This window comes from Impatiens glandulifera, chromosome 9 (assembly GCF_907164915.1).
Source record: "Impatiens glandulifera chromosome 9, dImpGla2.1, whole genome shotgun sequence".
NCBI lineage: Eukaryota > Viridiplantae > Streptophyta > Magnoliopsida > Ericales > Balsaminaceae > Impatiens > Impatiens glandulifera.
The window spans coordinates 35275735-35289942 of NC_061870.1; the positions used below are offsets into that span (position 1 = coordinate 35275735).

General features: G+C 33.0%; 4 protein-coding genes across 4 annotated transcripts; 3 read left to right on the top strand and 1 right to left on the bottom strand.

Moving 5' to 3' along the window:
- The first annotated feature begins 529 nt into the window (after window positions 1–529).
- On the top strand, window positions 530–2241 carry LOC124916341 (rop guanine nucleotide exchange factor 12-like). Its single transcript, XM_047457063.1, has 5 exons — window positions 530–693; window positions 768–1039; window positions 1123–1197; window positions 1266–1466; window positions 1549–2241. Exons 1-5 carry the CDS (start codon window positions 531–533, stop codon window positions 2239–2241), a joined length of 1404 nt encoding a protein of 467 aa, XP_047313019.1. The 5' UTR covers window position 530.
- A 3-nt stretch (window positions 2242–2244) lies between these two features.
- Window positions 2245–3054, bottom strand: LOC124916523 (photosystem I reaction center subunit VI, chloroplastic-like). The gene is made up of 3 exons (XM_047457252.1): window positions 2857–3054; window positions 2640–2772; window positions 2245–2554 (listed from the first exon to the last, which is right to left on the bottom strand). Exons 1-3 carry the CDS (start codon window positions 2982–2984, stop codon window positions 2375–2377), a joined length of 441 nt encoding a protein of 146 aa, XP_047313208.1. The 5' UTR covers window positions 2985–3054; the 3' UTR covers window positions 2245–2374.
- A 551-nt stretch (window positions 3055–3605) lies between these two features.
- On the top strand, window positions 3606–5732 carry LOC124915157 (pentatricopeptide repeat-containing protein At4g21065-like). Its single transcript, XM_047455822.1, has one exon. The coding sequence runs from the start codon at window positions 3802–3804 to the stop codon at window positions 5686–5688; it is 1887 nt and encodes a 628-aa protein (XP_047311778.1). The 5' UTR covers window positions 3606–3801; the 3' UTR covers window positions 5689–5732.
- Window positions 5733–7882: 2150 nt separating this feature from the next.
- On the top strand, window positions 7883–13052 carry LOC124914289 (probable CoA ligase CCL8). The gene is made up of 16 exons (XM_047454802.1): window positions 7883–8240; window positions 8329–8502; window positions 8685–8871; window positions 9059–9147; window positions 9375–9444; window positions 9598–9650; window positions 9740–9847; window positions 10116–10214; window positions 10495–10587; window positions 10673–10750; window positions 11030–11134; window positions 11348–11438; window positions 11526–11599; window positions 11686–11865; window positions 12650–12703; window positions 12792–13052. The coding sequence occupies exons 1-16, from the start codon at window positions 8106–8108 to the stop codon at window positions 12837–12839; spliced, it is 1638 nt and encodes a 545-aa protein (XP_047310758.1). The 5' UTR covers window positions 7883–8105; the 3' UTR covers window positions 12840–13052.
- Window positions 13053–14208: the final 1156 nt, after the last annotated feature.

Sequence of the window (14208 nt, forward strand, 5' to 3'; positions counted from 1 at the left end):
TAATTCATGAAACCCAAAATTGTCAAACCATATATATATATATATATATTTTAGATAATTAGGTGAACTGAACGGTCGGTCTATGTACCAAGTAATATTCTGTTTCTCAAAATAATTTAATAAAAAAATGAGTTTTGCAAAAAAACAAACAAACTATAATCAATTTCTTAAAATACACATTTGACATTAGTGAGATTATGTTATAATTTTTATCCCTATTTATTATTATTATTATATATTATCATTTTTTTGTATGTTATTTTCAGGTATAATGGTGAAGCATAACTATATGAAGTTTTGCTGATTAGGTTTTTGGGTAGATTTAGTAAATATAAACATGAATATGAATATAATCCAGCAAGTGACAGCCGTCATTAAAATAAAACAGCCCCTTTCCTCAACCATATTAATTAACCTCCAACATGTTCTCCATGAATTATAATCAACATATCATCATCATCATCAAGAATTAATATCATTCCACTAATCTCTAATTCATAATTTCTCTAATATCTTCTCAATCTCTCGAGATGGTTCGAGGTCTCGAAGAAGAAAAAGAACAGCTTAAATCCAGGTTCAATCATTTCAGGGGAAAACACTCGACTTCTAGTATGAACGCTGCCTCCGCCGCCGCTGCTGTTTCTCCACCGCCGCCGTCTCGCCAAGACATCATCGTTCAGAATATCAACAAAGGTGACGAATCAAACTTACCCACATAATCATTTACATTTAAACAAATTATAACTTATGATATGTGTATTATTTAGATATGGAACTGATGAAGGAAAAGTTTTCTAAACTTCTCCTGGGAGAAGACATGTCTGGTGGAGGAAAAGGCGTTTCATCTGCCTTGGCTTTATCAAATGCCATCACAAATCTTGCAGCGTCCGCGTTTGGAGAAGAGAAGCGTTTGGAGCCGTTGGCGCCTGAGACGAGAGCTAGATGGAAGAAGGAAATGGATTGGCTGCTATCTGTAACAGATTATATAGTCGAGATGGTTCCAATTAAACAGATATCTAAAGATGGAACAACAATGGAGGTATCAAACTTATAATCATGTTATGACATATCATCATTACGTACTAATTTCATGTTTTTTTCTCTTTATTTGTGTATACAAAGGTTATGACAACCCGACAAAGGGCGGATCTTCACGCGAATATCCCAGCTTTGCGCAAGCTAGACGCCATGCTCATTGTAAAATCACAACAACCCAATTCATTCATTCATTCTTGTTACTGATTGATGATCAAATATTATTACAGGATTGCTTGGATAATTTCAAGGATCAAAACGAGGTAGCTAACGTTTCAGATTCTCCAAATGGCTTATCAGAATCCACTAGAAAACGTTTGCTGTTCCAGAAAGATTCAGTTAACCAAGTACTAAAAGCAGCCATGGCCATCAATGCTTATGTATTGTCTCAAATGGAGATACCCGAAACCTACGTAGATTCTCTCCCGAAGGTATCAATCAATTGATTCATTTTCTTATGGAATTTTTATTATGATCTTATGAATTAATTTGTTTTCTGATTTTACATTTTAGAATGGGAGATCAAGCTTGGGAGATTCTGTTTATAAGAGCATCATGGTGGATCATTTTGATGCTGACCATTTTCTCTTGTCGACGGATTTATCATCGGAGCATAAAATACTCGATTTAAAGAATAAGATCGAGGCATGTATAGTCATTTGGAAGCGAAAGATGAATGATGCTAAAGATGGGAAGTCAGCTTGGAGTTCGACAGTAACCTTGGAGAAAAGAGAACTCCTTGAAGACAGAGCAGAGACAATCTTACTTGTTATGAAACAGAGATTCCCAGGAATTCCTCAATCTGCTTTAGATATAAGCAAAATCCAACACAACACGGTACAAAACAAAACACAACTCAACCAAATCAATCTAAAATGTCTTTGTTTGAGTTCAGGGTTGAGTTTGAATTGGGTTGGTTTGCAGGATATAGGGCATTCCATTCTGGAGAGTTATTCAAGAATCATAGAAAGTTTGGCATTCGCTGTCGTATCGAGGATCAATGATGTCATCAAGGCCAACTCACTTGATAGGAATCATTCAACCACCGGAGAAGGGACACCTAAGTCGCTAAGACTATTAGATTTCATCGACTCAACCGATGATTCTCCTAAGTTCACGACCAAACCAGCCAACATAGACACTAACAGGAGATTCTCATATGCAGAAAACCTAGGTATCTTAAGAAGCCCAACCGCAAGACATTGACAATGACAGAGCACCAAGAAACTGACTTGGGTTTAGTTTAGTTTCATTACATATAGAGAAAGTTCAAATCTCCAGTAAATCAAAAAAAGAAAAAAGAACATATTCATTCATTTTGTAGTCTAAATGCAAAGAATTAGATTTTGCCACGAGGTCCAAGCTTTGGAGGCAATTGGGGACCCTTCTTGATCGGTAAAACGTCCGGTGATGCGGTGGCACTGACATAAGCAAGCGTCGAACCACCTCCCAAGATTAAGAATTTCAGCAACAATCCTCTCTTGGTGAAAGGGGCGGCGAATGTCTCAAAGAATTTGCTCTGCAGTTTTTTACAGGGGAGATTCAATGAAAAAAGATAGTATTTTTTTTGGGATTAATGTGATGAAGATAGAAAAAAGGAAAACCTGGAGTGGGTTATAAGGTGAAGGTGCATCTGAACCGTAAACATCCCATTGACCGGTAGTGTTAGCCAAATCTTCCAAATCAAAGTAAACACTCTTTTCACCATACTTAGCTACAACAGCTCCAGCCTTTCTTCTTCAAATTCAATTTGCGGTTAGTTTATTAAAAGCTTAAACTATCACTCTATCAATATGTAAGAAATGGAGAATCTTTTGATACCTGTAACTTGTGGGTTTGAGGTTTTGGCGAGATGGGTTGATTTGGAGCTTAGTTCCGGTAATGGAGCTTCCGGCGAGGCCCTTGATGGTGCCTGGATGGACGGCGGCGAACGTTGCAAGAGATGCCATGGGCCTTATTTTTCTATAAAGATTGTTTTTTTTTTTTTTTGCTGTTGGTGGTGCTACTTTGATCAGATGCTGGCGATAGTTGTGGTTTTGATCTTTGGTATGGATTTACAGTGCCACGTGTCTATTTGGGTATGCATCGGGAAAGATATGGAGCCTTGTTAAGGAGATGCCACGTGGTTAAAGATTGGATAAGCCTATCTTCCACTTAAGCCGAGAGTTAAATATTTGATTGTTCTCCAATTAGAATTGAAATTTAGATTTAATTATTTTGTTATTATTTGATATTTTCAATTAATTAATTGAATTTGGAAAACAATTATAATAAAATATAATTTAATGATTTTTGTCTAATTAATTTGATTTAATTTGATTTATCTGGTTCAACATTATTCCATGATTGAATCAAGTCTTGTACCTAATCTTCTATAATCTTTTGTTCATTAGTTCCTTCATTAAATTAAAAAAAATATTAATTCTAGTATATAAGTTAACCTATATTTAAAATGAAAACAAAGTAAATATTTTGTCATTTTTGTTCTATTATTGTTTTCTTCTTTCAAACATAAATTACAGAAATAAAAATAGCTTAAACAAACAGGGCACTACAAAACCCTATTCTAAACATATGCATATCAGCCGGCCGGCAGTCGGCTATATTTTATTAATGATGAATCGATCGGTGTGACGAATTCGGCACCATTATTGGGTTCCTCATTCTTCATTCGTGTTTCAAATTTGAAAAGGGTAGTTTGATTTTAGCTGTTCGCATCTTTGGAAGTATGCCGCCGTGATTTACTTATTTCCGGCAGATTATCAGATGCTGCTGCTTCAAGCCGGAGCAAAGATAAAGAGGGGATCATCAATCTCTAACTGGGTATCTTCTTTTACTTACTTATTATCTCCTCAGCACCAATTTGAGTTCAAGTTTCATTCATTCCCATCACCCGTTGTTGAGAATACATACTCAGCTGATCTCTGTTCTAACGATGCAATTAATTATGCGGCTATCCTTCGGTCCTGCATTGCCCGAAGGGCAATCGACCCAGGAAAGCAAGTTCATGCGCATATGTTGATTACTGGACGAGGCTATAACATAGATTTAGCGACCAAGCTGGTGAATTTATACTGTGTCTGTGGCTACTTGTCAGATGCACACCACCTGTTTGATAAAAATCCTAAAAAAAATATTTTTCTCTGGAATGTGTTGATACGTGGGTATGCTTGGAACGGTCCTTACAATGTTGCGATCTCTCTTTACTATCAAATGATCGATTATGGTCTCAAACCTGATAATTTCACATTCCCGTTCGTTCTTAAGGCCTGCTCAGGTTTGTCTAATGTTGAAGTGGGAAGGGATGTTCATGAGAATGTGGTGAGAACTGGATGCCAAAACGATATATATGTTGGAGCAGCTTTAATCGATATGTATGCTAAATGTAGCTGCACTAGTGATGCTCGTCGAGTTTTCGATAATATTCGAGTTAGAGACGTTGTACTGTGGAATTCTATGTTAGCTGCTTACTCCCAAAATAGTTGCCCCGAAGAATGCTTGTCTCTTTGTGGGGAGATGGCTACGTTTGGTTTGAGACCGACTGTCGCAACTCTCATAACCGCAATCTCGGCTTCTGCTGATTCTGCCGCACTTACACAAGGCAGGGAGCTTCATGGGTTTAGTTGGAGACAAGGATTCCATTTCCAAGACAAAGTGAAGACTGCTCTTGTAGATATGTATGCAAAGAGTGGTTCTGTCAAAATCGCTCGAGTTTTATTCGATCGGCTAATGGAGAAAAGGACGGTTTCATGGAATGCGATGATTACTGGCTACGCTATGCACGGCCATTCAAACGAGGCGCTTGACTTGTATAGACAGATGACTCATCCGGATCATGTGACTTTCGTAGGAGTTCTCCAGGCTTGTAACAGGGGAGGTTTCCTGGAATTAGGTCGGAGTCTTTTCGATTCGATGGTACGAGATTATCGTATTGAGCCGACTGTTCAGCATTACACGTGCATGGTTGATCTTTTCGGCCATTGCGGTGAATTCGACGAAGCTTATGGTCTTATAAAGAAGATGACAGTTGAACCGGATGCTGGCGTGTGGGGGGCTTTGTTGAATTCTTGTAAGATTCACGGCAATGTTGAATTGGGGGAGGTTGCGTTAGAGAGGCTCGTTGAGCTAGAACCGGATGATGCGGGTAATTACGTAATTTTGTCGAACCTTTACGCTCAGAAGGGGAGATGGGAAGGAGTTGCGAAATTGAGGAAGATGATGACGGATCGAGGTTTGAAGAAGAGCGTGGCTCGGAGTTGGATTGAAGTGAGGAATTCGGTTCACTCGTTTCTCTCGGGAGATGTTTCTCATCCTTTGTCGGATGAGATTTACGCGGAGTTGGATAGATTGGAAGGGTTAATGGCGGCCGCAGGTTATGTTCCCAATACGTCGCAAGTTTTTCACGACGTCGAGGATGATGAGAAGACTCGGTTGGTGTGCGGTCATAGCGAAAGGTTGGCGATTGCGTATGGGCTTATAAGTACGCCTCCGGGTAGTAGGCTTTTGATAAGTAAGAATCTTCGGGTTTGTGAAGACTGTCATGTAGCTATTAAGTTTATTTCGAAAATCAAAGGAAGGGAGATAACGGTTAGGGATGTTAATCGATATCATCATTTTAAAGATGGGTTATGTTCTTGTGGTGATTATTGGTGATTTTGAAGTGGATATTCTCACACATATTCAATCTTTTGTGTGAATTCTTTGAAGGATCTTAAGATATACTTTTAAGTTCTTCCTGAAAAATGAAAAACAGAACACAAGCCCAATTCAAAGATGACTGCTTTGAGGACCAAATGAGAAATGTATTTGTCAATGCAAGCAATTTTGTTATCTTAATTTATCTCTTTATGTCGTTTATTTTATTAGAACCTTAATTACATGGATGTATGTCCAGCTGCAAACGTACCAATCATGCTCATGCTTGAGTTCGACTAGTTTAATATTTATATTTAGGCTCGTTTATCATATATATATGTGGGCTTGAATCAAAGTTGGTATGTATTTAACACATTACGTTTCACATTTTTATTGGGTAATAAATATTAATATATTAATAAATAATGTTTTAAACGAAAATGTTCCTAAGTTCTCTTGATGAACCCCTAAATAAATATTTTTACAGGTTTTCAAAAGAACATATTTGTGAACCCATTAGCAAGTCTCTAATGTTCGCGAGTTGACGAACTAAAAATCTAAAAGCTATAGTTTGGATCTTTTAAATTTTCAAATTTACTTCCCTAACCCTATATGCATGACTATATTAGAGCTTGTTTGATATTTTTTTAATTATTTAATTTATCAAATAAAATGTAATTATTTTATAAAAAAATTATTATAGTAATTAATTAAGATTTTTGAATATTTTTCTATAAATAAATCAAAATAACCCGTTAACATGAAACAAACTCTAAGTTTCATAAAACATGCAATTATCATTTGGAAACATATTTTTATTTATTTCTAGATTTATAATTATCTAAGTTTGTTTGAAAATTGAATTTTGTTTAGAAAAAAACTCATCTAGACGTAGTTAAATGTACAAATAGCTCAGTTATAGTATTAAAAGTATATAATATTAAAAATTGGTTCATCTAGTCTTATAAGTAATCATGGTGAATTTTTTTGAAACAATTTAATATTTATTTTTTTCTTTTCTTATATTAATTAATTAATCCATTTATTTCTTTTTTGTCTATTTTTTTATTAATTAATTAAGTCTCTTTTTACTATTTTTTTTTGTTATTTAATTATTTAATTATTTTTTATTATTTTATTTGGTACTCTATATCAACATAAATTAATTTAAAATTATTTAATATTTTTAAGGACTAATACTTGAATCTTGTAATGGATTTGAAACTTTGAAAAAAGATTATATAAGTAACTATTTAATAAAAAATACTTGAGTAAAATATGAAAATATTAAAGTATTAAAAAATTGAAATACTTTATTTATTATAATATTAAAGTATTAGTCCTTAAAAAGAGACCCACTAATTTTAAAATAAGAGAGAAAATGATTGGGAGAGAGAATTTTGGTAAGGGAATAAGAGAGAATGACGTGGCATAATCTGATTCACTGACAAAATCAAATAATTTATCTCTCTTCATTTTTTCCTTCCACTTTTCTATTTTTCCAACAAATGAGGTGATGTCAAGTCATTCTCTCTCATATTCTCCCTTTCAAATTCTCTCTATCACTCTCTTAAAATAATTTATGTTGATATAAAAAGAAACAAAATAAAAAAAATAAATAATAAAAAGATATAAATAAATTAATTAATTAATAAAAAAAATAAAAGAAATAATAAAAAAAGTTAAATTAATTAATTAATAAATAAAAATAATATTTAATTAATATTAAAATTTTAAAAAATAATTAATTATAATTATTAACAATACCAGAGGTTATCCTGATAAGATAATTTTTAATGTTTAAATGAACTTTTATTTGTTGAGCCAATTTTTATTAGATAAGTCAATTTTTAATAGTAGATACGTTTAAATGAACTTTTATTTGTTGAGCCAATTTTTATTAATATGTGTATTTAAATGAATTTTTTTATTAATTTATAGGTTTAATTAATATAAGTATATATATATATATAAGTTTTTTTTTTCATTTATTTATGTGTCTAAAAGTGGCTAGTGTTAATTTTATATAATTTATCTTTTTTTTTTTCCCTGAAAATGGTTCAATAATATATAGACTTAAGATAATCATTTTGAGAAAAAATAATAAATATCCTTTGCCTCCTTAAGTGTTGGATTTTGAACTAGACAGAACTCTAGCCAAATGAAGTAAATGAGCTAGCTTTCGAAGAAGCCGTAGCTTTGATGAGCAAATGAAAAAGTGAAAATGTTACCCGATGATCGATCGATGCTACGAATAAAACAAGGAGGACTAGAAATTTTCAGGAAATACCCTGTTTGGTTTTGGCCTTGGGTAGTAGAGGAATCCAACAAATCCGTCTATCTCAAAATCTTAAGAGAAAGACCCATAATTCCCTCATTACACCGCCGCTCTACCCTCCTCCTCCTTCTTATTATTCTTCTTCTTCACGTCTTCTATGGATGATGCTGTGAAAAAAATGTCTTCTTGTCTTCATGGTGATCGTGTTGCTTTAAGGTCTGATCAGAAGAGCTACACTTACACTCAACTACTTTCATCTGCATCTACCATATCAAACTTGTTATGTTCTAAGGTGATCTTCGATCTCAAAATTCTTGGTATAGTTAGTTTACTGACTGACTGACAGGACATATCTGATTGGCTCTTTTGAATCTTTACAGGTGGATAGTAAGAATGAGAATTACAATCTTGGTGGAGCTAGAATAGGAATTGTAGCTAAGCCTTCTGCCGAGTTTGTTGCTGGAATTCTAGGAACGTGGTTAAGTGGTGGTGTTGCTGTTCCACTTGCACTGAGCTACCCAGAAGCTGAACTCATGCATGTTATGACTGATTCGGTATGCCCACTTCTTAAGTCGTACTGGATCATTCTGTTTGGATCTCTGTTAATTAAAACCATCCATAATTTTCATTATGTGTGATCAATTACAGTTGTGTTCTCTCTAAAATTATAGCCATCGGTGCTTTAATTATCATAGGTACGTACCATTCAGACTTCTAATGTGTTTTCCTATGTTAGGATATATCAATGATTTTAAGCACCCAAGACTATTCTGACCTGATGCAAAATGTTGCTGCCAAAACATCTGCTCTGTTTTCCCTTATTTCTCCTGTTGCTGATGATGCATCATCTTCGAGAGTTAGTGAGGATAATGAGTCACATCAGAAAGAATTGGACAAGTTTGCGGATTCGTTTCATGTCCAAGGTTGTTTCTTTGTTACTATTATGTAGTATCATGTATTCTTAACATATTTGTATCTTTGTGGGGGCTCAGCCATTCATGTAGTTGTATATACAAGTTTTTTCCATTGTGAATGTTATGGTCTTAATTGCATTATAATTGTGCAAAAATCTTATAAGTTTTCTCTTTTTTGATTTGTGGGTTTAAACAGGAGAGGATCCAGCTCTCATCATATATACTAGTGGCACTACAGGTAAACCTAAAGGAGCAGTTCATACACTTAAAGGCATCCTAGCACAGGTACATACATGCCTTTTATTTTACGGACACATTTATAGTCCCAGGTTTCATATTTCTTGTACCAGTAACCAGAAATATAGGGAACTTAACTGCTAAAATTAATTCACTATGTTAAATAGAAATTCATCTTCTTTCTTCTTGTCCTAGTTTTTTCTCTCTAGACTGTAGTCGTTTGGTTTTAACCTTGGAACTGTTTTTAACTATTATTTTTCTTCGATTATTCTCAGGTTCAAATGTTATCGGATGCATGGGAATATACATCTGCTGACCAATTTCTGCACTGTCTACCATTGCATCATATCCACAAAATACCATTTAGTTTAGTTATGCTCTTAGAATCTCCATTCCTGTGTTATGAGATGACGATATGTTCTCGTGATTATATTTGCTCAAAAGATATCTGATATAGACTCTCCTTAATACTTTGTCCTTATTCCTTAACTATCATACATGTCCATGGGCTTTTCAATGCTCTACTGGCTCCACTGTATGCTGGTTCAGCGGTAAAATCTCTCTAGCTGTTCATGTTCTTTTTTCGCGTAGTTATTTCTGAAGCTTCACTAAATTCTGTTTTGACTTTTCCTTTGTGAAGGTTGAGTTCATGCCAAAATTTAGTGTTAGAGGAATCTGGCAGAGATGGAGAGAATCATATCCAAGAGATGGAACAAAGGCGGATGATGCAATAACTGTTTTCACCGGTGTAAGTAGAGTACTGAAATTTTATGAAATATTTAATAAGGGAAAAGACAATACAAAAGGCGTTCATTACTTTTATGGGATTTGGACCTGTTAGACAGTCACTTTTTTACACTGCCCACTGTTGAGGCTACTTGTTTGATTAAAGAACTTTGTATATTAGGTTAAAATTGACTATATTTAGCATTAAACGGAATCTCCCATAAAAATGGTCTAGGAAGACATCCCTGAATTTTAGCTTACAGCTTCAGTATGCTCTTTCTGATATCTAGGTTCCAACAATATATACTCGGTTAATACAAGGTTACGAGGCAATGGATCCTGAGTCACAAGCTTACTGTGCTTCAGCTGCAAGCAAGTTACGGCTAATGGTAAGCAGCTAAGGAGTTCCTAGTTCATGCAAGAATGGTTTTTGTTCCTTGGTTTTTAGGTATTGGAATTTGACATTATTATTAACTAGTGATTGAGGCCCATGTGATATGCCTTCTACGCAATTAAATGAAGAAAAATATATCTTGTACGATCTAGGACTGATATTTTTCATAGTTATGATTTTCAGGTCTAAGATGAAAATATGAAATTCTTTGTATTGATCGAATAAGGTTTTATTGAATGAGTTATGGGAGTAATTTTTTTTTCTTCCCTGTCCAGATGTGTGGCTCTTCTGCACTTCCCTTTCCCATTATGCAGCAATGGGAGACTATTACTGGTCACCGCCTTTTGGAACGATATGGCATGACTGAGGTGTGATAAAACTATGTTAAGAAGTAAATTGACATACTACTCCTTTGTCCCAATACATAGTTATCCTTTTTTGTGATGTTTGCAGTTTATCATGGGCATTTCAAATCCCTTAAGTGGCCTAAGGAAAGGAGGCACTGTAGGCAAGCCATTTCATGGGGTGCAGGTCTGCAATTGACTTATATTTCAATCATTTCTTTATCATTAATCATGGTCGTTAGTCCATATAATATTTTTTTGTTGAAATTAGCAACTTTTCTTGTAAAGATCATATAAACTCCAACATCCGGATAAAACTGTGATACCCTTGAATCATTGGTTTTTGGCTTTTTGCATAAACTTGATATTTTTAATTTTTTTTTACCATTTTGTCTTTTACCTTTAGTAAAAGAAATGAAGGTTTTTTCAGGGATAACATATCCTAGTACTTTTTTTTTTCTGATAGACCAAGATACTTCCAGAAGATGGTCATAGTGACGACACATCGGTAGTGGGTGAACTTTGCATCAAGAGCCCTTCGTTGTTTAAAGAATACTGGAAACTTCCTGAGGTACTTGCTTTGCATATCTGCTCGTGATATATCATATAACAGATCTGTATGGTCAAGTTTATGGTTGATAGAGGTCTCCCATTCTCCACTAAAGAAGCTTGATTTAATTCTACCATAAAAGACATTCTAACTTGTCAACTAGATGTGAAATTACATTACCTAATGTCACTCATTTTTATCGTTCTGACATATGTGAAATGAATGACTTGACAGGTAACTAAGGAATCCTTCATTGAGGATGGATTCTTCAAGACTGGAGATGCTGTTAAAGTGGACGAAGATGGATACTTCATTATTTTGGGCCGTAAGAAAGCTTAATGTCCTATTGGATGTTACTTTAGATGTATTTGTTAAGAGACATTCAATGCAACATTCTTAAAAATGATTTCAGGTACTAGTGCTGATATTATGAAAGTTGGAGGATACAAGTTATCTGCATTAGAAATTGAATCCGTTCTTTTAGAGGTAATGGTGGCTTTTAAATCCAACTATGTTTGTATTCTCTACCATAGATATTGATTTCTGAGTTAATTTTCATTTCTTCTTGGCAGCATTCAGCAATATCAGAATGCTGTGTGTTGGGTTTACCTGACGAAACCTATGGAGAATCTGTGTGTGCTATAATTGTACCTGAAGCTGAGACAAAAAGACAAAGAGAGGAAGAGCTGAAGCCTGCTCTTAGCTTGGAAGAGCTAAGCGGTTGGGCAAAGGAGCGATTAGCTCCTTATAAGGTATGTGGCTTCTTATTCATTTCAAACTTATAATAAACTGTTTATAGAATATTTACTATACAAAAAAAGAAAAACTAAAATCACTGAAAGTGAACTCAACTCATGAACAAAACGACAAAAACAGACAAGGCCATGTTTTTTTCTCGAAATCTTTTAACCTATGTGCTGTTAGAATCGAAACGTCTTTAAACACACTAGGGTTGTTTGGTAAAATTGAAAAATTAAGTAACATTTTCATTAATCCAATATATTATATGTAGTATAAAATATTATAAAAAAAATAAATTTCTATAATTTGAAGTATAATTCAGCAAGTGTTTCACACTAAGGAATTATTCGATGCATGGTTTTTCGAAATAAACGTTTTTTTTTTTATGAAAAAGAAATGTATTTGGGTTTGGATGAAAATATCTTGTATAAATGTTATAAAGAATATAGTAAAAAACAAGTTAGGATATTTTAGTTGATGTGAGTGGTAATTTATCTGGATTAAATTCAAATAATCTACATCAAAACAAGCTCCTAGTAAACTTATTTTTTACTCTACTTGCTAAATGAACTATTTTTAACTGTTTTTTATTACCAACCTAGGTTAAATGAGAAAAAAAAAGAACTGAATCTGTTTAGGTTAAGTAACAAGGCATGCTAAATCAAATCATGTCTGTTGGACCATGTGAAATGAAATCTTGCACCAACTTCCTTTTTGTTCTCGTACCAATACATGATTAGATGACTTAAAAGATAAAAAAAATGGATTCATTGATATAGTATATATTTCTTACAGCTACCTACAAGACTATTTTTGTGGAATTCACTTCCTCGAAATGCTATGGGCAAGGTGAGTTAATTACCCTATTGAGAGTATGTTATCTTATTCTCTATTACAATTTAAACAAGGTGGGATGGATTTTGTCTTCAATTTTCAGGTGAACAAAAAAGAGCTGAAAAAGGCATTAGCAGCAGATGGAGGGTAATAACTTCTTTGAAAGAAAAAAATATCAGTTTCTATGGCAACCATATATGGGAATAATCAATAATCAATGATTTGTTCATTGTCACTCAGTCATTATTTCTTAGAATTTGCAATTCTATTATTACTGTTTATACTATTTAATAGATTATTGAAAGACCAAATTTATCTAAGAAATAATTTATTCAATTGTCATGGGCATTTTGGGTATTTCTTCTCTGTAGTCAAGGGTGGTTATCAAAGTTGGAAAGACTCTGGCCTCTTTGTATAAACTCTTGAGTAACTATTTTCTCAAAAAAAACTTTTGGAAGAGTACATCTTAGCAATAATTTAATCATAAAAAAATAATAAGAATATTATTGTCAGCAGACTCAGCCCTGCGAAAACATAACTCTACTCTATCGGATTGCATTCTTAGGCCCATTCATTCATTTTTATAATTTTTGTTATTGTCACAATTAGAGAAGAAAATTTTTAAATGGTTTAAAATCAAAATCAAAATCATTTTAAATTCTCTTCTAAAATAATTTACTTGTGACTGGTCAATAAAAAGATTAACAAGTATTTTTAGAATGTTGAGTTTTTTTTTTAAAATTTATTATAAATTAATTTATCACATTTTTTAAAACAAATTTAATCAATCAATTTATTAAGTAAAATACCCTTATTTTTTTAATAAAATTTAAATAAAAATCATTATAATAATTTAATTAATTAAAATTTTAAATAACTTAATTTTTTTTATCATATAATATATATTTTTTAAAACCCAATAAAAAACATAACAATTTTGAGATCCACTGTAAATAATATTAAGACAACATAGCTTCACATTTGTTAAAAGTATTTATAATATTATAGTTGGCAAAAATGGGGATCAGAATGAAAAATAAACTTTTATGTATGTTTCATCAAATTTAACTTCTCAATTTTTTTTTCAATATCAACCATTTCTTTTTTTTTCCTAATTTAAATTTATTATTTATATGCTTAATGTTGGTAAAAATCCTAAAATTTATTAAATTAACTAGTAATTAAATGATGGTGTTAAATTTTTTTATTTTTCAAAGCTGGTTTAGCGATATCATTATATCATATTTTCGGTTTTTTGTCTCACTTTTAGACGAGATGACTTTCGAAAAAATCATTCTCTCGTTTCATTTTACGAGGTTCAAAAGAAATGTAAGACAATGAGTATAATGAAATTGAAACTAAGTTAAACTCTATTTAAACCTATAACTTGTTTCCTTATCACATTCGGGATTCGAGATAAATGAATGTTATGAGCCGAAAATTATCTAGTCAAAAAATATTTTAAGACGTCGACAAAACGTACTTACAATCATATTCAATTACTTAATTTATCAAATTAA